This window comes from Mirounga angustirostris, unplaced genomic scaffold (genome assembly GCF_029215605.1).
Source record: "Mirounga angustirostris isolate CCGP_5_RB_7025 unplaced genomic scaffold, mMirAng1.0.hap1 SCAF_7, whole genome shotgun sequence".
Lineage (NCBI taxonomy): Eukaryota > Metazoa > Chordata > Mammalia > Carnivora > Phocidae > Mirounga > Mirounga angustirostris.
The window spans coordinates 89,600,081-89,627,059 of record NW_026991715.1 but is presented as its reverse complement, the minus strand read 5'-3'; the positions used below and the strand labels follow the sequence as shown (position 1 = coordinate 89,627,059).

The 26,979-nt window shown below is 37.5% G+C and overlaps 1 protein-coding gene across 7 annotated transcripts in view; it reads left to right on the top strand.

Moving 5' to 3' along the window:
* NSD1 (nuclear receptor binding SET domain protein 1) overlaps window positions 1–26,979 on the top strand; it is a 146,428-nt gene that overhangs the window by 109,485 nt on the left and 9,964 nt on the right. For all 7 annotated transcript variants that reach the window (XM_064596501.1, XM_064596504.1, XM_064596505.1 and 4 more), the window contains 7 exons: window positions 1,305–1,428; window positions 6,787–6,987; window positions 8,174–8,353; window positions 15,263–15,419; window positions 17,143–17,348; window positions 20,362–20,474; window positions 25,405–25,674. In XM_064596501.1, coding sequence (XP_064452571.1) covers window positions 1,305–1,428; window positions 6,787–6,987; window positions 8,174–8,353; window positions 15,263–15,419; window positions 17,143–17,348; window positions 20,362–20,474; window positions 25,405–25,674 — 1,251 coding nt within the window. The remainder of the gene's footprint in view (window positions 1–1,304; window positions 1,429–6,786; window positions 6,988–8,173; window positions 8,354–15,262; window positions 15,420–17,142; window positions 17,349–20,361; window positions 20,475–25,404; window positions 25,675–26,979) is intronic.

Genomic DNA, 26,979 nt, shown 5'->3' with positions numbered 1-26,979 from the left:
GCTGGTATCATTGACACTGTGAATAAAGAAAAGAAAGTAGGTAATATTTATGGCATTTGTCAATTTTTATCTGTGAATAGGGGATAATGGAAGAGCCAAAGTGTAAGACTAATTTACACTATAGGTTAAGACTTTGGGGTCTGTCTGCTCTTTATCCCTGGCTGCCTCTGGCATTTTTTCCCAAAGCTCTCCTACTCATTTGTGTATTTAAGGTTTGATGTTAGTGGCCAAGACCTGTTGTTTCTTTGGGTTCTTGAAGATATTAGACTTATCTAGTCGCCTTCCCTCTTTCTTGTCTTCCACAATAAGACTCTTTTCCATTTTTAGTATTTTCCTGCTGATCACTCTGGGGAAACGTCAGGATGTTAGAGGAATGAAAGTAACAAATGTTGGGAATTTGCAGAATTTTCATAAATCTTATGTTTTGAAAGCAACAGAGCCAGATCTTTATTTCCTAACGCCCTATCATAAATGACACCCTGTCTTAGATGAGATCATCTCAAAGGTGACCTCTCTGAGATGGTTGTAGATATAACTCAAACATTGTTCAAACCTTGATTAGGGCCCTTTTGAGACTGTTAACAACCCAAGTCTAGCTAACCAGTATCTCTTGCTTGAACTATTACAGTAGGCTTCTTGATTGTCTCTTTGCTACTCTTCTCACCTTTCTCATTCTTGAACTCATTTTCCATGTAGTAATCAGAGGAATCTGTTTTTAAATATCTGACTTTAGCCTTCCCTTGTTAAAGCCCTCTAATGGCACACCTCTGTAATTAGAATAAAATTTGAAACTGTAGCATAAGGTGTAAAGCCACACAATCAGGCTGGTGCCTTTTTCTTACCTCATCTTCTACCACTTCTGACTTTTGTTCATTTTAGTCCACTGACTTTCCTTGTGATTCTCAGACATGACATAGTTTTTCCTATCTGTGGACTTTCTGTATTTGTCTTCCTGGTCTTTCTGTCAGATCATGTGACTGACTTGGAGTTCAGAACTCCGTCTGAGAGGCCATTCCCAATCACTAAGTAGCTGTTTGAATTCTCTACTTAATGCTTATCATTATCTGATATCTTTCCTGTTTGTTTACTTGTATTTTCAATCCTTAGAATATATGAATCATGAGAGCTAGGGACTTTGTGGAACCTGGCGTAGAGGAGTTAATCATTAAATATTGGCTGAATAAATGGTGAGCTTTCTTCTTTCTGGAAAGCTGCTGCTTAATCTTTGCCTTCATGAAGGCCGCCTGCTTGGGACTTTAAAAATCTTTTCTCTATAGACATACCTGTTTTCTTTCTCTTAACAGAACTGTGAGAAACTGGGTGAGCTGCTGTTATGTGAGGCTCAGTGCTGTGGGGCTTTCCACCTGGAGTGCCTTGGATTAACTGAGATGCCAAGAGGAAAATTTATCTGCAATGAATGTCGCACAGGTGAAGTAGATATAGATGGGGTTTTCTTCCAAAGATGTTTGAGTTTTAAGTTTTTCAGGAAAAATTCCCAACGTTTATTGCAGACACTTTTTGTGGCAATACTGGGCTAGTTGCTACAGACGCAGATAGGTGCTGTGTGATCTTTGCCTGTAGAAAAGAATATCAAGTGAATAATGAATGGATAGTATAATATAATGCAGAAGGATTGTAGTAGAGATAGATTTGTAGTGATAAGTGAACAAAGATGAGCCAGTTCCACAGAGGAAGATAACTGAATTTGTCTTGAAAAGAGGCATGGAAATTGGTGTGGGGAGGTGAAGAACAAGAAGGTCCAGTAATGAAAGTATAGAATATTGAGGCATAGGTTAGTGTGTTTAGAGTTTAAGATACTTTAGGAAAGAGGCATTGGTAGTGACAAGGAGGGTTTCTGGATTACTGGTGATGTTTTATATTTCTTGAGTTGAGTGGTGATTACATAAACGTGTTTTCTTTGATCATTTGTGAACTGTACACTTAGGATGCTGTACTTTTCTGTGTGTATATCATAGGTGAACAAAACTGTTTACCAAAAAAGGAAAGATGTATTTTGAGAGTTACATAGATTGGCTCAGAAACTAAGAATGGTCAGATGTAACCACCTGTAAAGTACCTCACAAGCTATGCTAAGGAGATTGTTCTTTCTTCAGCATTATATGTGAATATTATAGCATTTAAGTAGTAAGAAAAAATGGGGGCTAAAAGCTGTTACACTCCTAAGTCATTAAAACTGCAAGTGTGAATAAACCTGCCAAGGAGAAAGCATCTGGAGAGGGAGAAAAGGACCAACAAAAGTACTCAGGGGGTGCCCACATTAAAAAAAAACACTGGAGGGTGAGGAGGAGCTAGTCAAAGAATGTCTGTGAAGCCAGGGAGAGTGGGGTGTCATCAGCAGGGGCATATGTGGCAAAGAGACCAAGGATGTTCTGGGGTGATAAGAGGCTGTTATATTTAGCAGTGAGAAAAGACTTGACTTTTTGCCAGAGGGTGCCACACTAAACCTGGTTGAAGGGCAAATGGTTAGCAGTATACACTACGTCTTACGAAAGCTTGATATCCATGGAAAAAGAGGGCAGTAGCTGAAGGGAGGATATTATAGAGTCAAGAGGAAGAACATCTTGAGTGTTTGTAGGATGAATGTTAAGAACCACATAGGGAAATAAATTCCTGCAACAGGAGAGGGAATAATTAGTGGAGTATAGCTACAAAGTGACAGGAGAGAATAATCTTGAAGAGAGGAAAAGATAAAACAGGAATGTACCTTGGAGTTGGGAGGCAGAATAAAGAAGCCAGTGTTTTTTCTTAGTTCGATGAGAATGATGGGGGAAAGGTGATTTCTAACTTGAAGGTAGAGTGTAGGTTTAGGGTAGCCCCTGTGGGAGCAAGAGACAATTAACTTGTGTCTGTAAATCAGTGGCTGTGTCATATTGAGTTATCTCCTCTTTCTGCCACTACTTTTAGCAATGTGGGAATAAAAGCTGGAAGACAAAATTGTTCGGTTATTTTGCCTCCTGCACAGTGGGCTTTTGATCATTATGGGAAATAGTACCATCCAGCCCTATAAATGAAATTTAGGAAAAAAAATTTTAGGTATGTGCATATCTCTTATCCTAACCTTAGAAAGATCTTGCCTTTTGTACAGATAATCCAGTTTTGCTAGTCTTATCTTTATTATAATGTGATATTCTCTGAACAAGTTAAGGCAAAGGTATTTTTTAAAGAATTAACCTTACTGAAGTATAATTTACCTACTATAAAATGCACTAGTTTTAATGTATGTTTTGATAGGTTTTGATTTATAAACACCTATGAAACCACAAACATAATGAAGATTCAGAACATTTCCATCACTCTGGAAAGTTCCCTTGTACTTAGTCCCAGTTGATCCTTATGCCCCTCATTTCCCCCTTCCCCAATCCTATTTCAGGGAAACAATGATCTGCTTTCTGTAACTACACATTAGATTTATCTTTTTTAAGAGTTTCATATAAGTGGAACAAAATGTATGTAGGTTTTTGTGTCTAGCTCAGCGTAATGTTTTTCACACTCATCTGTGTTAATGTGTGTATCAGTAGTTCATTCTCTTTCTTAAAATAGCTTTATTGAGGTATAGTTGATGTGCAGTACTGCACAAAGTATAGTTTGATAAGTTCTGACATATATATGTGTGTGTACATACACCTGTGAAACCATCCGTCAGCATAGTTAATTTGAGATTCAACAACATTGTTGTAGGTATTGAGAGTTCATTCCTTTTTATTGCTGGGTAGTATTCCATTGTATGGATGTATCACAGTTGGTGATACATATTCATTCATCTATTGATGTACATTTGGGTTGTTCTGAGGTTGGGGTATTATTAATAAAGCTGCTGTGAACATTCATGTCTTTGTATGGATACATTTTCTTTTTATTTCTGTAAATACCTAAGGGCAGAATGGCATGGTAGATATATGTTTAACTTTTTTATTTTTTTTATTTTTTTATTTGAGAGAGAGCAAGCACATGAGAGAGGGGGGAGGGTCAGAGGGAGAAGCAGACTCCCCGCCGAGCAGGGAGCCCGATGGGGGACTCGATCCAGGGACTCCAGGATCATGACCTGAGCCGAAGGCAGTCGCTTAACCAACTGAGCCACCCAGGCGCCCTATATGTTTAACTTTTTAAGAAACTTCCAAAGTGTTTGTACACATTTTACATTCTCATCAGTAATGTATGAGAGTTTCAGTTCTTCCACATCTTCATCAACACTTGGTATTGTCAGTCTTTTTAATTTTAGTCATTTGGACAGATGTGTAGTGGTATCTCATTGTGGTTTTAATGTGCATTTTCCTAATGACAGATGATGTTGTGCATCTTTTTAATGTGCTTTTTTGCCGTGTTCCTTGATGAAGTATCTGTTCAAATCTTTTTTTTTTTTTAATTTGGTTGTTTATTTTCTTACTGTTGCATTTTAAGCGTTCATTATATATATTCTGGATACAAGTTATTTATCAGATACATACTTGTAAAATTATTCTACCAAACTGTGGGTTGGTTTTTCATTTTCTTAATTGAGTCTTTTGAAGAGCAGTTTTTTAGTTGTAATGATGTTGTTTATCAGTTTGTTCTCTTTAGAGATTTTGCTTTGGTATCATATTGAAGAAATCTTGTATAACCCAATGTCACAAAGCTTTTCTTTGTTTTCTAACAAAAATTTTACAGTTTTTGGTTACAGCTTTATGTCTAAGGTCTATTTTGAATTGATTTGTATATATGATGTGAGGTAGAGTTATTATTTTTGAGGGTAGGAAATTTTACCCTAATTTTAGTCAAGATGAATAGAGTAAGAATAAAGGAGTCATTTCTTTTTTCTTGTGGCTCACCCTATTTTCCTAATGTGGAGTGACCACACCATAATTTAGGTTATTCCAGTTTAATATTGGCATCAGGCAGTAAATAGTTTGCTTATTTCCAAATGCATAATTAAAATTTTTTCTTAAAATCATTATTAGCTGAGTAATCTTACTGTTCATAGGTGTGGTGGGTTATTTTAATGAATTCCTGTTTCCAGCAAGTGTCGGGGGCAAGATTCATGTTCAGGTCTGTCTCTCAAGCTTGGGCTCTTTCCCTTACTTTGTATTGCTTCTCAGAGAGAGGTAGTTTCTTTTTTTTCTTTTTTTTAATTTCCCTTTTCTTAAACTTTGTATTACAGAAATCTTCAGACATTTACAAAAGTAGAACAGTATAAAACAACCCCATGTATTCATCATTTAGCTTCAGTAGTTACCAGTTTTCTGCCTGTGTTTACCCATATATTTCTTTTTATTTTTTATTTGTTTCAGGGGTACAGGTCTGTGATTCATCAGTCTTATATAATACCCAGTGCTTTACCCATATATTTCAAAAGGTCTAGCACAACTTAAAAAAATATATCTAATATGTAGAAAAATTATACAGTAACTTCTGTGTGTCACCTACTGCCCAGTCCCATTTTCACATTTTCCCATATGTCTCAAAGATGTCTTCTTATGTATTTTAATCAAGATCCAAATAAGACTGCCTTTATTGTATTTTTTGATATGTCTCTTAAATTTCTTTTAATCTACAACAGTACACCCTCATCCTGTTTTTTAATGTTTATTTGTTAAGACAACGGTCTTAACATTTGTCCTGCTAAAATTTCTGCATTACATATTTGGTTGATTGCATCTTTTAGGTGTCCTTAACTTGTTCCTCTATCTTCCATATTTCCTGGAAACGTGTAGTTAGATCTAGAGGCTGGATTAATTTCAGGTCAGTTTTCTTTTGGCAGGAATGCTTTGTAGGTAATGTGTACTTTCTGTTGCATCACATCAGCAGGCATATATTATCAAGAGTTTCTCACTTAATGATCTTAAGATTGTTCAGTAGGTTCATGTTATCAGCCTGATCAGTCTATTACAAAGTTCTTTACTGTGATATTGTGATTTATAATAAAACATACATATTTTGGTCTTTAGCTTGTGGCACAGAGCTCCCAAAATCTTGGCCTCTCCTAAGTGGTGAGAGTGATAAAGATGTGCTTTGTGTGTGTTTTATTATGTTAATAAAAGACACACCTGAGGATGGGGGCTTGATTGCCAGTAGAACCAACCTTATGATTAGAGGGCTAGAACTCTCACTCCTATCCCCCTAATCTCTAGGGAGGGGAGGGGGCTGGAGGTTAGGTCAATCCCCAGTGGCCAGTGGTTTAATCAGCCTTTGCAATGAAGTCTCCATCAAAACCCAAAAGGATGGGTTTCGGAAGCTTCTGTATTGGTGGGTATGTGGAGATTTAGAATAAAGTGGTGCTCTTGCAGAGGGCATGGAAGCTCTACACCCTTTCCTCATACCTTGCCCTATGTATGCATCTCTTCCATGTAGCTATTCATGAGTATTATCTTTTCATGATAAACTGGTGATTCAGTAAATAAAATGTTTCTCTGAGTTCTATGAGCCATTATAGCAAATTAAACCCAAGGAAGTGGAGGTTGTAGGAACCTCTGATTTATAGCCAGTCAGAAGTATAGGTGACAACCTGGACTTGAGACTGGCATCTGAAGTTGGGGGCAAGGGCCGTCTTGTAGAATTCAGTCCTTAACCTGTGGGATATGATGTTACCTCCATGTATGTAGTTTCAGAATTGAGTTGAATTGTAAGACACCCAGCTGGTGTTGGAGAATTGCTTGGTGGTACGGAGGCGCCCCCCCCCCATATTGGAACTTGGTACAGAATTGTGTACTTAACAAACTTTTCATCTAATGGTTTAGCATTGGATGATTTCTTGAATTGGTGTTAATTTATTACCTTCCTTTTGTTTACCAGGAATCCATACCTGTTTTGTTTGTAAGCAGAGTGGAGAAGATGTTAAAAGGTGCCTTTTGCCCTTGTGTGGAAAGTTTTACCATGAAGAATGTGTCCAGAAGTATCCACCCACTGTCATGCAGAACAAGGGCTTCCGGTGCTCCCTCCACATCTGTATAACCTGCCATGCTGCTAATCCAGCCAGTGTGTCTGCATCTAAAGGTACGGGTTTCTCACATGATCTGGTCTAATTATAGAACCTTGGTGTCACTGGTAGTGTGTATTTCCAGATGTGATGTGGCATGTCTCTTCATGGCCTCTAGGTTTTGCCAGAGTACCAGCATTTTATGAGAGAGAGAAGAAATAATGGACTAGTCCAACAGTCGCCACACTGTGTTCTGTGGAGCCCTGTTGTTATGTGGTGGCTTCAAATATTTGGATTTCACGTGATACTTTGTTTGAGAAAGTGTTGTGCTGTAGGTCTTCCCCTCCCTACTCCATTAGACCAAAATGCATTCTTTTCCTGTGAACCCTTTATCTCTGTGGTTGTTAGATAGGATATTATTCAGGTATGAATTTAGGGCAGAATTGAGGTTTTTGTTTTGTGTTGATTTGTTTTTTAAACTGGAAACTTTTATCCTGACAACCTCTTTCCTGCTTTATAGTTAGGTTGAGAGCTGAGGTTTCCAAAAGTATGCCCAGGGAGTCCCTACTCCTCCCATAAGGGATTGAGCAGGAAACATTTACCAGTGTTTCGCCTTTTCTTCTAATTAGACTGGCAGTACCTTTTGTAATATGATTTCCTGAGCCTATAGATCTCATCAGTCTTAAGTACAGTAATTTCACTTGCTTGATCAAAATTACAGTTGAACCATCAGCTTACCTTCCCCTTTTCAGTTGCTATTGTAGATTGCATTTAGGTGGTTTGGGTAATGGTTTTTAGTAGGTGATGTATATTAGAGGACATATTTTACCTGGACGGGGTGAAAAGTTTCATTCACCTAAAAATTCAGGCTTTAAGAATCACTCAGTACCAGGCAATGAAAGCAAGCATTAGTCTTTCTCCTAGCTGCCTTTTTATTCTGATTGTGCACATCCCACCTATTTAGTTTGAGGCTGATGCCAGGTTTCCTAGAAGTCAGGGCAGTGGATTGAATAGGGCTTTCCTTGGTGAGGCAGGCTCACTTAACAGTTGTGGGATCTGACTCCTTTATGGCAGCTTATCACATAGCTCCCATCTGAGCTTTTCATAGGGAATTGTGTGTTTTGTGATCCCTTGTCCTAGTAGTGCTTCCTTCTGTTAGTGACATTTTCTCAGTGCTGACAAAGAGATTTCAAAACTCATGTTGCTTTTATGTTTTCTTTGTTTTTCTTTTACTACTGGTTTTCCTGCTTCTTGTAATTTTAGGTCGTCTGATGCGCTGTGTCCGCTGCCCTGTGGCGTACCATGCCAATGACTTTTGCCTGGCTGCTGGGTCCAAGATTCTTGCATCTAATAGTATCATCTGCCCTAATCACTTTACACCTAGGCGGGGCTGCCGAAATCATGAGCACGTTAATGTTAGCTGGTGTTTTGTATGCTCAGAAGGTAAGACAGGACTGCTTAATATATGAATAGTCTAAAAAGAGATTAATACAATATTCTAATTGCAACAAAAATTATTTTCTCACATCGTTACTAGAGAAATATTAGGAAGTAATGTCTTGAATTAATGATAACATAGCAAACGTTTAAACTTGTTTTTTTCCCCCAATAGGGAGAGGTTTTATTTTATTATTTTGAATAATGACTTTATTTTTATTAAAATGATGAACAAATGAAGGGCATCTGGGTGGCACAGTCGGTTGAGCATCTGACTATTGGTTTTGGCTCAGGTCGTGATCTTAGGGTAGTGGGATCGAGCCCTGCCTTGGGCTCAGCGCTTATCACAGAGTCTGCTTGAGCTTCTCTCTCCCTCTGCCCATTCCCCTCTTCCCTACTTCTCGCATGCATGCATGTGTACACACACACTCTATTAAATAAATAAATAGATGTTTAAAAAAATAAATGATAAACAAATGAAACAATAAAGAAAAAGACATGGCAAAGGAAATAAAATCACCCTTGGAAAATGGGAGAATATGATCTCCAGTTAGAAGATGAGTAAGTTTGGGGGACTTAATGTACAGCATGGTAACTGTAGTTAACAATACTGTATTGTATATTTGCAAGCTGCTAAAGAGAGTAGATCTTAAAAATTCTCACTACCCCACCAAAAAGAAAAAAAATTGTAACTGTGTTAGGTGTTGGATGTGTTACCTAAACTTATTTCAGCAATCATTTCACAGTATATACATATATCTAGTATTTCTGTTGTACACTTTAACCTTACACAATGTTATAGATCAGTTATATCTCAATAAAGCTGGGCGGGGGGAAGGAAAGATAAACTGGAGGGAGGAAATCAATCAATCTAAATCGGAGGGAGGGTGGGAGGAAATAAACAAACAAATAAATAAATAATCTAAATTGTCCCAAGTCCCACCATCAGAAAAAACCATTGCTTAATTTTAAGTGATACTACTTAAGACATTTGTGCACATACCCAGATAGCAGGGGTAGATACCTAGATAGAAACAGTTCTAGAAGATGGTATTATATCGTACAATTGTGTATCTTTTTTGTTAAATCATTTATTCATGAATTTAAAGGGACGAAACAAAGGGAAAGTGAAGGAATTTATGAATGTCTGTAAAATGTTTCCTCACTGTTAGGGATATTAATTCCTAGAAGTTCTTCTAAAGTGGAGGAAAAATAAATTTTGTATCTTTTTTTCCTTCAACTTAAAACATCTCCTTTAGAATAGTCAATGTTGTGCTGCTTATATACTTTGTCTTTCCATTTTTCACAGCCTCATTTTTGCTAGTTACTGTAGGTGGATGATTTAGTAATCATCACTAGTCTATTTACTGTGGTGCTTTTATAGTTCTCATTTCCTTATTTTAATTTTTCCTGTGGTGGGCTTAACTTCCAGGAAGCACCCACAGGTGCTATAATCCTCTGCTTGAGGCTATTCATCACTTGCCTCTATACCATAAGCCTGTGTTGGTTTGCTATAAAACTTTCAAGCTCCATGTTCTTTTTCTAAGACTGTTGTGGACGTTGCCTCACTATTTTTTGATGTTAAGGGTGGCACCAGTTCTCTTACCTAGTTTCTTCATTACTTTTCAAATTGACGAAATTTTGTTGATTAGTAATTTGGGGGGGAACAATTTGTCTCACTTTTCTGTTTTTGAATACTTATTGGTAATGCAATTTCACGAAAACTTGGCTGGTTATGAACATTTTGAGGGACTGATATTTGTTTATTTATTTGAGAGAGAGCATGTGTGCGAGTGGAGGAGAGGGAGATGCTTAAGCAAGCTCCACACCCAGCTTGAGCCCAACATGGGGCTCAGTCTCATGACCCTGAGAGCATGATCTGAGCTGAAATTAAGAGTCAGATGCTTAACCAGCTGAGCCACCCAGGTGCCCTCAGAGGGACTCATTTGAAAAGTCAAAATGTGTAATTGAATGACCATCCCTTTTGAGAAATTTGGATATACTAAATAGTGCTAAAGCCAAAAAAGAAGTTTTTTTGACTGCTTTATGTGATTGAAAATGGTCAGTTTGGAGTGTGTGTTCTTAGAAGATTTATGTAACATGACAATTTAAGGAAAAGTTATACTTACTGACTAGAGTTTTACACCAAGACATGGTTTGTATCCTCAAACTATGCTGCTAATATAGAATAAATAAAAAGAATGTTAAGTGCAGTTCTGTGGATAGAAAGGGAACCTTTGGTGTAGAGATGTTTTAATTCACAAAGTGGACATTTTTCTTTGTTCTTCTAATACCTGCTTCTTATAACACAGTCTTGTGGTAAGTACTACTGCCTCTTTATCGTACCACCCTTCTTTTGTTTAGAAGAAAATTAGAGATAAGAGTTTTGGTATTCAATAGCATTTAAATATAACTTTCTATAATTCTAGTCTTAGACTAAAAACAGGTTTCTGGGAGGCTGAAGTGTAAGCTCCAAAAGTTTTCTACATTTCTTGGAGATGGGACGATGAAACAGTTTCAGCATTAGACCTTTCTTTTTATTTTTTTAAGGAGAGAGAGAGAGAATTTTATGGAGGCTCCATGCCCAGCATGGAGCCTGATGAGGGGCTTGATCTCATAACCCTGAGATTATGACCTGAGCCAAAATCCAGTCAGATGCTTAACTGACTGAGCCACCCAGGCGCCCCAGCATTAGACCATTTCTAATTCCAGAGTGGGATGAAATGAATGAGATGGTTTAGAGTGAGGGTGCCCATAGCATTCCTGACATGGAGCATCCTAACTGAAAAGCTGTTGAATTCAATAATGGATACTCATAATGATAACTGAGCCATGTAGAAAACTTAGTAGCTGCAGCAGCAGCCCTCCAAAGTGTGATCCATGATCCTTGGGAAGGGGTAAGGACCCAGAGGCCCTTTTAGGGGCTTCCATGAAACCATAACTCTTTTCATAACAATAATAAGATAACACATGCCTTTTATAGTTTGTTGACATTTGTACTGATGGTTCAAAAACCAGTGGTGGGTAAAACTGCTGGCACCTAATACAGATCAAGGCAGTGGCTCTAAAACATACAAGTAGAATCAGTCATTGTATTCTGTATTACCACACGTCTCAGTAAAAAAAAAAAAAAAAGGAAGTTTCACATAAGAATGTTCTTGAATAACATTTATTAATTTTATTAAATCTCAACCCTCAGGTGAACATTGTTTTAATATTCTGTTATAATAAAATAGAAATACACTAAAGTGGTTCTGTTGCATACTGAAGGTTAACTTAAGTTAAAGCACTCATGTAGTTGAGTGGCATCTGGGTGGTGCAGTTGGTTGAGTGTCCGATTCTTGGTTTCAGCTCAGGTCATGATTTAGGGTTCATGAGATTGAGCCCTTGTGTTGAGCTCCCCGCTTGGCGGGGAGTCCGCTTGGGATTCTCTCTCCCTGTCCCCTCCCCCTGCTGTGTCACGCTTCCCCCCCCCCCCCCCGCCCAAGTAAATAAATCTTTTTAAAAATAAAATATTTGCAAAAATGTAAAACTTGTTAGCTCACTAACAATTTTTTATTTTAGAAAATAGTTATTTATATTAACATAATAGGTTTATTGTTATTTTTAAGTGAATTAATAAATATTTTATTAGATTTATTATTAATTTTTATGACCTGAGCTGAAATCCAGTCAGATGCTTAACTGGATGCTCTAAATATTTACTAGATTTATTATTTTATTAGATTTAATAGATTTATTATTTTTAAGTGAATTAATAAATATTTTAAAAATTTCTTAGTTTTGGTTCCAGTTTAGTAAATTTAATATTTTTAGCCTACATAAACAAAACTTCTTTGGGAATCTCCATCATTTTTCAAGAGTATAAAGTTATCCTGAGTCCAGAACGCCTGAGAATTGTTGGTCCCATTATCTAAGATTATCCTGCTATTAGACAACAGAGACAGAATAGAGCCTTAGGACATTTTTGCCCGTGTAGGGAGAAAGCTGAAGGTGATCATTCAGAGTATTAGGATAATAATATGGTAACCTGCTAAATTGAAAGGAACAAGTTCCTGGAATTCAGCAATGTGCTTAAAATTTATTTTCTCTTACCTCTTCCACAGAAATGTCACTTTTTTCTCTTTTGCTTTCTTTTGATGGTTCATGTAGTTTTCCCTCTTCTGTCTTAATGTCCTTTCTCCTATACATCTCCCTTACTGCCATCAGATAAACTCTCCTGCCTACCTCCCATCCATCTACCCAGATTAATCCTATTGATTTCTTTTCTCATATTCTCTCTCAGCTCATATCGCATTATGTCCTTCCCCGCAAAACTGTTTGCCACTATATCCCCTCAGCTCTGTCCTTAGCCTTTCTTCAGTGGGTATTCTTATATGCAGATTTCTTTTCATGCTATATAACCTCCTTTTAAGGCCTAGTGCAAAGGCCTTGTTGTACCTGAAATATTTCTAGTGTGTTACAAAAGCCAGCTTACTAAAAGGAAGGTTTTTCTACAAAGTCCATGTAGTTGGCAAACTTATACGGTTAATCAGATTGTGACTTAGCAGATAACTAAGCATAAATAGGAAATGTTCTAGAAGGTATATTATTGGGGCAGGTAAATTATGTGACTCTATATCACTCTTATGTCCCATGCTAAGATTGTTCGACTCATCCTACAAAATGCACAAGAATAGCTAAATATGAGTTTCAGAGCAGAGAGTAAAGGCTATATGTATTGAGTAAACAAATTCTTCAAACTTGTTGTAGCAACAGACTTTTTTCCAAATGAAATATCACTGAATCAAGCCTCAATATACAACAGAGATAAAAGGAGAGCTTCTCTAATTGAAAAGGAGTTGGGTCTTAAGCACACAGTCCTGGCCCCAAGAAAATAAACACCCCAGAGCTTAACACCCCAGAGCTTATTTTAAGAGCCTGCTGCTCAATGATGATTGAGAAAAGGAAAAAGTCAGCATGGATAGGATGGTGTCACAAAATCTAAGTTTTTTATAGGATATTATGAGGCAAAGGGGCACAGTAAAACTCAGATGATGTGGACATATACTTTGCTAAGGCTTTATCCCCCACTAACTTCAGGATGAGATTTGGACTTACATGCTTGAGTCTAGCGTGTTTGAAACATGCTCATTTCTGGCATAAGATAATAGGGTATTTTTGATGGCTGCATAATATTCCATTGTATATATACACACCAAATCTTCTTTATCCATTCATCTGTTGATGGACATCTTGGCTCTTTCCATAGTTCAGCTATTGTGGACATTGCTATAAACATTGGGGTGCACGTACCCCTTTGGATCACTACATTTGTATCTTTGGGGTAAATACCCATTAGTGCAATTGCTGGGTCGTAGGGTAGCTCTATTTTCAACTTTTTGAGGAACCTTCATACTGTTTTCCAGAAATCTTGCCATTTGCAACGACATGGATGCAACTAGAGGGTATTATGCTAAGTGAAATAAGTCAATCAGAGAAAGACATGTATCATATGATCTCACTGATATGAGGAATTCTTAATCTCAGGAAACAAACTGAAGGTTGCTGGAGTGGTGGGGGGTGGGAGGGATGGGGTAGCTGGGTGATAGACATTGGGGAGGGTATGTGCTATGGTGAGCTCTGTGAATTGTGTAAGATTGATGAATCACAGACCTGTACCTCTGAAACAAATAATACATTATGTTTAAAAAAAAAAAAAAAGACGATAGTAGGAAGGGAAAAATGAAGGGGGGGAAATCGGAGGGAGAGATGAGCCATGAGAGACTATGGACTCTGAGAAACAAACTGAGGGTTCTAGAGGGGAGGAGGGTGGGGGGATGGGTTAGCCTGGTGATGGGTATTAAAGAGGGCACGTTTTGAATGGAGCACTGGGTGTTATACGCAAACAATGAATCACGGAACACTACATCAAAAACTAATGATGACGGTGATTAACATAACATAATAAAATAAAATTTAAAAAAGATAATAGGGTATTTATTATATTCCTTAAATATGAATCCTCTTTATCTGAAATTTTTCATAGTCTGAAACTGAGGATTTCAGCCTCAGATACATAAATTGAATTACTCTGAAAATCTTTAGGAAGTGAAAATTCATTGTCATTGCAATATATGTAATTATCCTGGTGTCTGAAAACCTCAGTGGAGAAGGGGAGAACATTTATTTAAGTTTAGGCAACAAACCACATTAGTACCTATGATTTTTGTCACCAGTGAAAATCACAGATATTTCAGTTGTAGATATCTTAAAATATTTTGCAATCATTGTTACTGCTAGATCTTATTTTTGTATTACAAAGAAACATAACTTTAATCTCTTATTTTAACATTTTGATAATTATACCTTAATGTAACAGTGTTCTTTTAATTTATATGTTAGGTTAATGTTTATAAATGTTATTCTGAAAAGAGCCCATAAGTGTGAGAGTGCCAAACATAAAAAAGAATAAAGAGTTAGTAATTTAAAAAGGGGAAAGGAACTGACCATATGGAGACTACTTACGTGTCAAACATTACTGTGCCATTTATTCACTTGTTTAGTCTTCAAATAGATGTGATTATTTACTGTTTGTTGTGGAAAATTTAGCGTATTGTCTTTTAGTGAAGAGAAAGAAATGTGTATATGCACATACTTTGAGAGGTTGACTTCTGACCTCACTGCCCTAACCTAATTTTGCCAATAGGACCTCATGTTTATTTGCTGTGAATGTAACAAACTGTCAAGGTTGTGGTTCACAGGAATATTGGAGAGGAAGTAAGTGCTCTTGTAGAAAAGTCTTTCTGAATAACTAATTAAATTACTAAGCCGTTTGCTGGGAGATAGATAATTGGTTAGGAGCAAAAGCTGTTTCAGCTGGGTTATTATATGCAGTCTTGAGATTCTGAGTGCCAGATTTTTTGATTCCCACAGGAGGCAGCCTTCTGTGCTGTGATTCTTGCCCTGCTGCTTTTCATCGTGAATGCCTGAACATTGATATCCCTGAAGGAAACTGGTATTGCAATGATTGTAAGGCAGGCAAAAAGCCACATTACAGGGAAATTGTCTGGGTAAAAGTTGGACGATACAGGTGAGTGAGCATGAAGGAAATTGGCACTGACTTCTTTTAACATCCCATCATTTGTTTCTTGGGATTTCAGATACAGTGCTTAACTCTTTTTCTTTTCTTTCTTTCCTTCCTTCCTTCCTTCCTTCCTTCCTTCCTTCCTTCCTTTTTAATAGGTTCTCTGATTAAGCAAGGTCCACCCTTCTCCCCATTAATTTTCCATTATAAAAGAAAACTAATTTTTATGTTTTGTGATTATAGGGATAATACATATTCCCTGTAGAAAATTCATTAATGAAAATAAAATCCATAACAAACAAGGAAGATACACTGCTAACAGTTTGGTATATTTTCTTGGAGACACACCAATGCATGTACCCTCAAAATAATTGGCCTTATATTTTATACTCAGTTTTGTGTCTTTTCCTTTTTAAAATTATTTTTATTGAACATGGAACATACAAAAGAATATCATAACATGCATGATTTAAAAGAATCAGAAAGGAATATCTGTGTATGTACCTCCCATTTAAAGAAAATAGCACAGGGGCGCCTGGGTGGCTCAATCGTTAAGCGTCTGACTTCTGCTCAGGTCATGATCCCAGGGTCCTGGGATCGAGCCCCGCATCGGGCTCCCTGCTCGGCAGGAAGCCTGCTTCTCCCTCTCCCACTCCCACTCCCCCTGCGTGTGTTCCCTCTCTCGCTGTCTCTCTCTCTGTCAAATAAATAAATAAAATCTTTAAAAAAATAATAAAATAAAATAAAGAAAATAGCACATTGCTAGTACTTTTGAGGCTCCGTCCATGACCCTTTCTGAATCCACTTTCTTCCCACCCCTAGAGGTAAGCACTATACTACATTTTCTGTTTTTTATTCCTTTGCCTTGCTGTAATGGTTTACCACATGTATAATGTTTTGTTCTGCATGTTTTAGACCGTTTCATAAAGAAATTGTTGCTATATTTTCCTGCAACTTGCTTTTTTCATTTACTGTTACACTCCTGAGATTTAATAGTAGTTAGTGCAGTGCTCTAGTTCATACTTTGCTGTTCTACATTTCTTCTTGATATAGTCTTAACAAAACAGTGCAGTTCGTTTATCCATTCTCCTCTTTGGACTATGAGCATTTTATCAATGTTCCTTAGTGTACATGCACAGTTTTTCTAGGAGTAGGGGTTTCCAGCTGAAATAGCTAAAGCCAGTTGTCTTCCTAAAGTGGATGTAAAGCATTAACTTACATGCTTTTTATTTTTGGAGGCATTTCTTGGTATCCTTGTTCTATGCCCCTCACAATTATTGAAACTTTTCCTTTTTAAAGGCCAAATTATATTTCATTGTATCATATACTATAGGTACTTTATCATTCCCTAAATGTTGGGCATTTCGATTGTTTCCAGGTTTTCATTCTTACAGATAATACTTCAGTGAACATTATAGTCGAAGCTTTGTTTATATCTTCTGAGATGATTATTATTTACTGTTAAATTATTATTTCCTTTATACATTCCTTAAAGTAAAATAACTGAGTCTAAAAAGTATATATGTGAGCACATCTGTGAGAATGGCCATTTTCAGGTTTTCAGCACATTCTACTTATTTTTTCTCTAGTTAGATTGTAAAAATGGACTAGGCTGGACTTTCATGTAGATAGACATTGCTATTCCTTATTTCTGTCCTAAAAGGTAGGTCATTTTCCTAGTGTCTTGCAGTATTCTAAAGGTTTCCTTCCTTGTTTTCACCTTTCCCAGGTGGTGGCCAGCTGAGATCTGCCATCCTCGAGCGGTACCTTCCAATATCGATAAGATGAGACATGATGTGGGCGAGTTCCCTGTACTCTTCTTTGGGTCTAATGACTATCTGTGGACACATCAGGCCCGAGTCTTTCCCTATATGGAGGGGGATGTGAGCAGCAAGGATAAGATGGGCAAAGGCGTGGATGGGACATATAAAAAAGGTAACTTTATATTTTTGTTTCTCAGGCCAACACAGACCTCTGTTGCCCAAGTATCTATTCTGTTATGTGTTAGAATTCACTTATGTTCTGTTAGCAGCTGTGTTCTGCTCTCGGGCAGCTACAGGATTTTACAGGAAAGTTGATCCACATAATTCATTATTTTTGAGCCTAGCCTTTATGTAACAGGAATTTCCTTGAGGGAGGTTTTTGTCTTACCAGTTCTGTTTTCTCAGCATCTTATCAAATACTGGAGCTTTGGAACTGTTTTATAGCCTAAACCCTGTGGTTTGCTAGACAAGAATCAGAATCTCTAATAGAGTTGCGTTTGTTCCAAGGAAGTTCCAGAGAAGTTATAGAGCAAAATAAAATAGTGAAAGTCAAAGCATAAATATTCTGAATCAAAAGAGATTTTTTTTAAGCTGGCCTAGCAGTGAAGGAGTGGGGACATTTGGGTTAGAAGGAGTTGAGTCAGCTATGAGCCTCAGTTTTCTCTTATTATATAATGAGTAAAGGTTGTACTGAGAATTCAGTGAGGTAATAAAAACAACCGGCAGAGCACATAGTTGGTATCCGATCAATGATAATTATCTTCTTCCTTTAGCTGTCCTTTGAAAGGCAGTATAGGTATCTCTTATTATTCAAAGATATTTGGACATTGAAGTATATAGATTTTGTATGGTGAGGTGGAGATTCTAAGCAGGTAAAACTTTCTCATAAGGTGAAGATTCAAAGAAAATTCTAAGCAGGTGAAACTTCCTGGATGGGGAATGAGAATCATGTCCATAGGGAACAAGTTTCACAAAGGTTCCATTTGCCTCATGTCATTTCAGTGGGTCCTCACTTACCTTTGGCCATGTGGTTTCTGTGTGGATATGGGTTATTAGTATTAACAATATAGGAGCTTGGCTCTTGAGTCTTGTAGTCTTGGATGGTCAGGGACCACTTGACCAACATCTTTGCCTGTGTAGAGCTGGCCACCACAGAGGCTGGGGGAGAAGGTGGAGTTGTAGGGACTACCACAAGTCTGATCCTGCTGAAGCTCTGGGATTCTACTCTTCCTATGCCTCAACCCTGGGCTGGCGGGGTGCCTCTGCCTTCAAGGAATACATGTTTTTGTGGGGGAATTGGACACAGATACAAGCAGTCAAAATGTTATTCATTGCCTGTTGTGGCAGAACTGTGCATGGTATGCTATGGGAACAGACTAAGAGGAAGCATAACTGCTGGGGATCAAAATTTGGAAGTCATGGATTGGTTTTTTCCAAGTGATTTTGAGGAGTGAACCTTAATAATAATCGTTATCATTTGTTGTTTGCCAGGCCCTGTTCAGTTTGTTTTCTGCTTTAAGTCCTTGTGGTAATAGTATTAGTTAGGTGTCATTATCCTTATCTTACAGATGAGGAAAGTGAGGCATATAAAAGTTAAATTACTTGCCGTAGGTGCCAGTGCCAGTAAGTAGAGGAAGGTTTCAAACTCTAGCATTCAGGCTTCAGAATCCACACTCTTCAGCCCTACACTGACGGTGAAGAAGTTAAAAATGAAAATGTTAACAAGAAGACAGCGCATGTAAAAACATACGTTAAATCTAACATGTTGAGTGAATGACCTTTAGTTATGTGGTATAGTTTAATATGGGGTCGGGGGAACACAGTGCTGTTAGCCAGAAAAGGTGGTAGGTAAGTTACATGGTCAGATCAGAATTTTTAGGAATCTTTGAGTTTTGGGACTGTAGAAGGTGAGAGGCTGTGGCCAGGGAGGTCTGTGATGTGGCTGTTTTGGTAGTTCCGGGCAGAGATGACAAGATTGTGAAGTGAAGTGTCCCTGGGGTGGTGAGGATGATGGGTACTTGAATAGACATTAAGTAAACAGACTAGTCAGGACATGCTGAGTAATAGAATGAAGAAAGGAGTGATTATTTAAAAACACACACACAGACAACAAAAGCTCTGTTAGATGTTTAACAGGGAAATGGAGAAAAGGGGATGGACCCTTTTCTTTTCTTTTCTTTAAAGAATTGACAGAATATGGGGAAAGCTACAGAGAGGAAAGAGGGGGAAGAATTGGAGTTCTTCTCAGAGTTTTTAATCTAGCAAACACACAGAATGAATTTTAAAAAAGAAGAATGAATGAAAAATTTGTTTTAAGTGGAAAAGAATGAGAATCTTAAGATTTTGTTGGATTTCTAAGATATTACAGTCTTTTAAGCACATGAAAGTACAGGACTTGAATAAAATCAGCTATGAAGATCTATGTATCATTACAGCTAATAGTTGATATTTACAGAATGAATCTTAGGAGAGGACTAGGACAGGTGCTCTTTAGAGAATTAGGCAAGAAGGAGAGGAAAACTTCAACTTTGAATTTCTTCCAGAGGAATGCAGCATGTTATTTGGCACCTAGGAGACAGAATGTTTCTGGAGGCAGGAGGTTTGGAACTGAGGAAAGAATTAGGCTTAATTAAGCACAGTGACTTTGCTGAACAGATACAGTCTTGTTGTCGTTAGGAGATGTTATTTGTGGGCTTTTTAAATCATTTAGCTGGATTTGTTTTGGTTTTGTTTTAAATTTTCCTCTGAAGGTGGTAGTCTATATTGTGCCATGTAGTGGTAGATTATGTTTTGTCTTAATGCTATATCTGAATACCTTGGGGACTATAAATTAACTTGAAAATAGCAGTAATACGTACTTCTTAGTTTTCTATATAGTGCTGGCTGATTTTTTTTCTTAAGATTTTGTTTCTTATTTGAGAGAGAGAGACGAGTTGGGGTGAGGGGGGAGAGGGAGAAGCAGGCTCCCTGCTGAGCAGGGAGCCCGATGTAGGGCTTGATCCCAAGACCCCGAGATCATGACCTAAGCTGGAGGCAGACACTTAAATGACTGAGCCACCCAGGCGCCCCAGTTGCTGGCTGATTGTTGTCTAAAACATGGATTTTCTCCAACTTTAAAGGGGAAAAAATGGCAAAATAAACAACTCCACCCAAGATTAAGTGACTTGTGCTGTGTGTTTTCTTAGCTCTTCAGGAAGCTGCAGCAAGGTTTGAGGAGTTAAAGGCCCAAAAAGAGCTAAGACAGCTGCAGGAAGACCGAAAGAATGACAAGAAGCCGCCGCCTTACAAACATATAAAGGTGAGAAAAAAACGCAGGAGACTGTCTCCAGGAGACACCCTCTTATAGAGTACTGTCTTCCTGCTGTGTTCATGAAGAGGTTTGGAAGCACAAGCAGAGTTGCTTTTAGGTAGAGGTGTGAACTTGAAGGAAGATAAGAAAAAGTTCCAGAGCACCATTCCTAGCACATTGTCTGTAGCTTCTGTAAAGTCAATTGTGTGTTGATAACTTTTTCTGTTGCCTTAGAAAGTCTTCTTATAGAAGTGGACTGGATTAAGTCTGTGCACAGGCAACATCTTGCAGTTTGAAGGGGACTCAAGAAGCATGATAAAAAATGATAAATAGCCCTTAGATAATATGAATAATACACATGGTAAGTCTTCTTGGTAATGGCTGATACTAAAGATATTTTAGGTAACCAGTATGATTAGGTTTCCCAAGGTCAGGAGAATTCATGTTATGTGTACCTAACCCCTAATGTGCCTAGTAAAAGAGTCCTCCCCATTTATCATCTGGGTACAATGGACCCTTTTTATTTTTTAATGTTTTAAATCATTTTTATGAATAATTTATAGAAGTAAAAATACAGGAATAATGAAGAACAAATTTTTTAGACATTTTAATAAGTATTTCCTAAAACCTCTTTTAAAAACCTAATTTTTATTAAGTTAGTTGTAATGTTCAAACATCAGAAGACATGAAAGAATACTATTAGCTCTATTAACAGAATGAGACTGCCCAGGTTCTTGTAAAATATTTGTGTGATGTCATGCCTGAATAAGAATACCATATTTCTTTTTTGTCAGTAGAAATTCATTGTTAGTGTACTCATTGTATTTGAGTTTCTGAAGTCTTAAGAGTGTGAGGTTTCTTGTAGAGATCAATTTCATCACTAGATCTTTAGAGTCTAATGTGGTCAAGTATATCCCAAGTATTCCATGGGACATACTTAAAAATCTGAAATTCAAATTTAATCAGGTGTCCTGGATTTTTAAAGCAACCCTACTAAAAGCAGACTACAAAGATGTTATCTCTAATCTTTCATACTTTCTGGAAAGATGATTTAATACTTTAGGCAATGCAGTAGAGAAACTGAAGTGTCACTATTTCACTGTTGCATGCATAAGGTTTTGTGATTCCATCATTTTTCTGTTTTCTTGTTAGTTTAGTCTCTTTTGGTAAAGGTGGGAATGACTGATGAGTAACTATGAATAACGATGAAACAGTAAAATGTTATGAGATACAGGAAATTAAGAACACTAAAATTCCATAATATAGCTCAGATTTTTTAAAGGGTTTTAATGGATGTACATAGTAGTTGGAGGATAGAATGAGGGTATTTTTTTTCTTTTTTAAGTGAATTTTCTTTTTGATCTTTAGAAGACCTCTAAGAAAATAAAATTCATAAAATACCAACCCTTACAAATAAAACTGCTGAAGAAAATACACTCGAAACCTGAAATTGGGTCTAAATGGACGCTGGTGGTGGTGTACTGAGAGTTAAATGGAGTTATAGTGCGTGGAGATAAAAGATAGTGCGTGGAGTTCTAAGTGTAGTTAGGCCTCAAAAGGGGGAAAAGAATCTGGTTCGTGGCCACAGTCTTAGGTGTCAGACAACAACAAGGGAGGCATTTCAGAGTTACACATCAAGCATAATGAGCTCTTGAGAGAGCAGCTTCCTGGGAGTGATCTAAATCACAGAATTTACAAGCCAACTTCTTTCCTCCATACCCCCTCCCCACCTTTTTAAAAACAAATAAATTTCCAGGAAAAATTTTAGAACAAGGGTTGGCAAACTATAGTCCATGGGCCAAATCTGGCCTACTATGGTTGGGAAAAAAATTAAAATGAGAAGAATAATTCTAGGGACATGAAGATTACATGAAATTCAAATATCAGTGCCCATATAAATGACGTTTTGACACTCATCCATGCTTATGTAGAAATTGTCTTTTGCTTCTTTTATGCTACAATGACAGAATTGAGCTACATCTGTAGCCTGTAGAGCCCAAAGTATTTACTGTCTGGTCTTTTACAGGAAAGGTTTGTCAATCCCTGATCTAGAGTGAGCATTTAACTGTACTTATGTATCTGTATTGTTCTTAATCATGTGGGGGTTTTTTTTGTTAGTTTGTTTTTGCTTATATGTTATGTTAGGCAAGAAACTTATTTGGGATTAATAACGAGTTAGATCAGATGTTAAGAAAGAATGGTTGAAACATATCTTTATAGAGAGAAAAGGAGTAGGATGAAACTTTTATGGGAGGGAGGTCAGGTAAAGATACCTTGAAACAGACAGATATGTTCTAATACCCTATGTGTAGGACCTGCAGTCTGAGGTGAGTGAGTCAGTCCTTACCTTCTGTCCCCTTAGAGTTTGCTTTCCTCAGGGTTGTGACTTCCATTTACATGTGGTAGTAGTATTCCTCCATTAACGAAAAGTTTACAGGTTTGTTTTGTTTTTTAAGAATTTATTTATTATAGGGAGAGAGAGAGAGCACATAAGCAGGGGAAGCAACAGAAGCAGTCTCCCCGCTGAGCTGGGAGCCCGACAGGAGGCTTGATCCCAGGACACTGGGTTCATGACCTGAACCAAATACAGACCCTTAACCATCTGAGCCACCCAGGCATCCCAAGAAGTGTACAGCCTTTGCCAGTATTTTGAAGTATCTGGGAAGAGATCTGGCAGAGTTACATCCTTGTAAGGTGTTATCAAGAACTGGTTTGAGGACAGTTTATTTCTGTAAACAGATTGGAGATTTTATAATATTGTTAAAGAAGAGGCAAAAACTAAAATGTTAGAAATGGAACCTTTTGGGAATTTATTTTATATATTTATTTATTTTAAAAGATTGTATTTATTTATTTGACAGAGAGAGACACAGTGAGAGAGGGAACACAAGCAGGGGGAGTGGGAGAAGGAGAAGCAGGCTTCCCGTGGAGCAGGGAACCCGATGCGGGGCTCAATCCCAGGACCCTGGGATTATGACCTGTGCCGAAGGCAGACGCTTAACGACTGAGCCACCCAGGCGCCCCCCTTTTGGGAATTTAGAGGATGGAAATAACTGTTTTGTTAATCATAGTGATTTCATTTTATTTTATATATGTATATATATATATTTTTATAGTAAGCTCCACGCTGGGAGCCCAATGCAGGGCTCGAATTCACGACCCTAAGATCAAGAGCCGGAAGCTTAACTGACTGAGCCACCCAGGTGTCCCAATCATAGTGATTTTAGATTGAATGGATGTGATAATCTAGAATATTTGATGTGACAAATAATTAAAAGAACATTAAAAGAAAGAATAATCATAGTATCTACCATGTTTAAGAGGCTGACAGACTCTGTACTATACTTTTTACATACATTTCTTAATCTCAATAATCTTGCAAGTGAAGTGATTTATCAAAATCATAAAGTTCCTGAAAAGCCAATTTTTATGTATGGGATGGGTTTTTGAAGACTCACACTTTGGCTATTCCAAGTGAAATAATACCAGGTAGGGGACACTCATTCTTATAGTGCACAAATCCATCTGTGTTATAGAATGTCTATTTTTTTCTCAGCATTGTTGCTAGCATTTGGAAAATGCTCACGGCTTCAGTGTTACAGCAGCTATTCGATCTCTGTTGTATTCACTATAGTTTTTAGTACTAGCACCACTACTAAATAAATACATGGGTGACATTGCTGTAGTCTATTAAAAAGATTTCAAACTATGATAATAAATATTAAAATTATTTCTTCATATACAGGAGGAATCCCAGTTACCCAAAGACATTTTCGTGCCAACCATTTACCACTTAAGAATTTTCTTTTAGGGGCGCCTGGGTGGCTCAGTCATTAAGCGTCTGCCTTCGGCTCAGGTCATGGTCCCAGGGTCCTGGGATCGAGCTCCACATCAGGCTCCCTGCTCGACGGAAAGCCTGCTTCTCCCTCTCCCACTCCCCCTGCTTGTGTTCCCTCTCTCGCTGTGTCTCTATCAAATAAATAAAAAATCTTAATAAAACAAAAATGTAGCAGCTAACGTGGCGCCACCATGTGGTAATAGCAAAAACCCAGTTTACACTAAACTTGGCCTACCAGCTTTGAAATTATGATTTTCATAAATTGATTTTTTAAAAATTTTTGTGGGATCCATAATGTGTATATTAAGTGAGGCTTTATGTCAGATTACCTTAATCTTTTTTCCTCCAGTTTTTTTATTGTAAAATATAGATAATGTAAAATTTTTTATTTTTTATTTTTTTTTTAAAGATTTTATTTATTTATTTGAGAGAGAGAAAGAGAGAGAGAGCACATGAGAGGGGGGAGGGTCAGAGGGAGAAGCAGACTCCCCGCCGAGCAGGGAGCCCGATGCGGGACTCCATCCCGGGACTCCAGGATCATGACCTGAGCCGAAGGCAGTCGCTTAAGCAACTGAGCCACCCAGGAGCCCGATAATGTAAAATTTATTAATTTAATCATTTTTATACAGTTCAGTGATATTAAATGCATTCATAATGTTTGCAACCATTACCACCATCCATCTCTAGAACTCTTTACATCTGGTAAAACTGAAACTCTGTACCCATTAAACATTAACTCCCCATTCTCCCCTCCTCATTGCTTGACAACAACTACCATTCTACTTTTTCCTCTATGATTTTCACTACTCTAAGTACCTTATATACATACAATATTTGTTTTTTTGTCACTGGCTTATTTCACATAACATAATGTCTTCCAGGTTCATCCATATTGTAACATGTGTCAGGATTTCCTTTCTTTTTAAGCTGAATAATATTCCATTATTTGTACCACATTTAGCTATTGTGAATAATGCCCTAAGTTCAAAGTCATGTAAAATGTGGCATGCAACTTCAAAGAAAAGAAGTCTACCTTCTATAGGTCCTGAGTTGTCTTGTGTTGACTTGCCTGATGTTCTGTAGTATGTGTTTCTTTTGCAGGTGAACCGTCCTATTGGCAGGGTACAGATCTTCACTGCAGATTTGTCCGAAATTCCCCGTTGCAACTGTAAAGCTACTGATGATAACCCCTGTGGGATCGACTCTGAGTGCATCAATCGCATGCTGCTCTATGAGTGCCACCCCACAGTATGTCCTGCCGGAGGACGCTGCCAAAACCAGTGCTTCACTAAGCGCCAGTATCCAGAGGTTGAAATTTTCCGAACATTACAGAGGGGCTGGGGTCTCAGGACAAAAACAGATATTAAAAAGGTGAAGAAAATTTTTCATAATTTCCAGATTTTTTTTTCTTCTTTGCAATTGCTTAATATGAGTAATTATTCATGATGAATATGAGAAAATGATCATTAGAGGAAAGATAACATAGTGTAAGGATTAACCTTACTGTTGGGTCTTGCTGTGTCCTTCTAGAGTTTTTTTTTTTCCTTCTAGAGTTTAGATGCTTGAGAATAGTCTCCTTTACCTCTAAAGTCCTTAGTATTGCTCATGTTCATGGTGTGTGAGGATGAAAAAATGAAGGAAATTCATAGAGATACTATGGCCTTACTTGCTCTTTTGTGACAATTCTGGAACTTATAGTTAAGAGGAAGGGGATAATGAGTATGTGATACAGAGGTGTTAATCACCTAATAAAATAAAATCTGTTTTTACTAAGGGAAATTCGGTTTCGGTTCATGGAAAATGAAGAAGAGGATTAGGCCTTATCTAATAAAAGTGCAGTAACATCTTCAACTTCAAACTTAGGACCTGCAAGTTTCTTTTCTTTTTTAATTTATTATGTTATGTTAGTCACCATACATTACATCATTGGTTTTTGGTGTAGTGTTCCATGATTCATTGTTTGGGTATACGTGCCCTCCTTAATACCACTGGGCTAACCCATCCCCCCCCAAAAAAACCCTCAGTTTGTTTCTCAGAGCCCATAGTCTCTCATGGACCTGCAAGTTTCTAATAGAGAATATTATATAGTCTTTGTGTAGAATAAATCTTACTTGACATTTTAATAAAATAAACCTTACTCTAGTTATTCTTTCTAAAGAATTTTATTGAAGTTTGTTTCTAGAAAAGGAAGTGAATATTGGCTGGTCTGTTTAGTTATTTGCTAAGTAGCTATTATGTATCTACTGTGTGCCAGGCATTGTCATAAAGTTTACATTCTAAGGGGGCGAGACATTGATCAAGTAGTCACCCAGTGTGGAAGCACAATGGGTTCTGGAGGCATATGGTAAATGGTAAAGGGCCTGAAACTAGCTTTGACTCTGGGAATATTTTAAGTTGAGAATTGAAATATAAGTAGTTGTTGGCTTAGGCTTAGGTGAGTGTTAAAGCATTGCTGGCAAATTGGACAGCATGAGGGAAAGCCAGTATGACTGTAGCGGAGTGAGTCAGGAGGACAGTATTATAAAATGTGGAAGGGCGGGCAGCAGGCAGGGCATATTCCAAGGAAAAGGAACATAGTTTATGGAAATTGACTTTCAGGTTTTGGGGCAGTTCAAGGGATCAACTATATGACCATTTTAATGGAGCCATATTTTACCTACTTCCATGTTGGTTGAT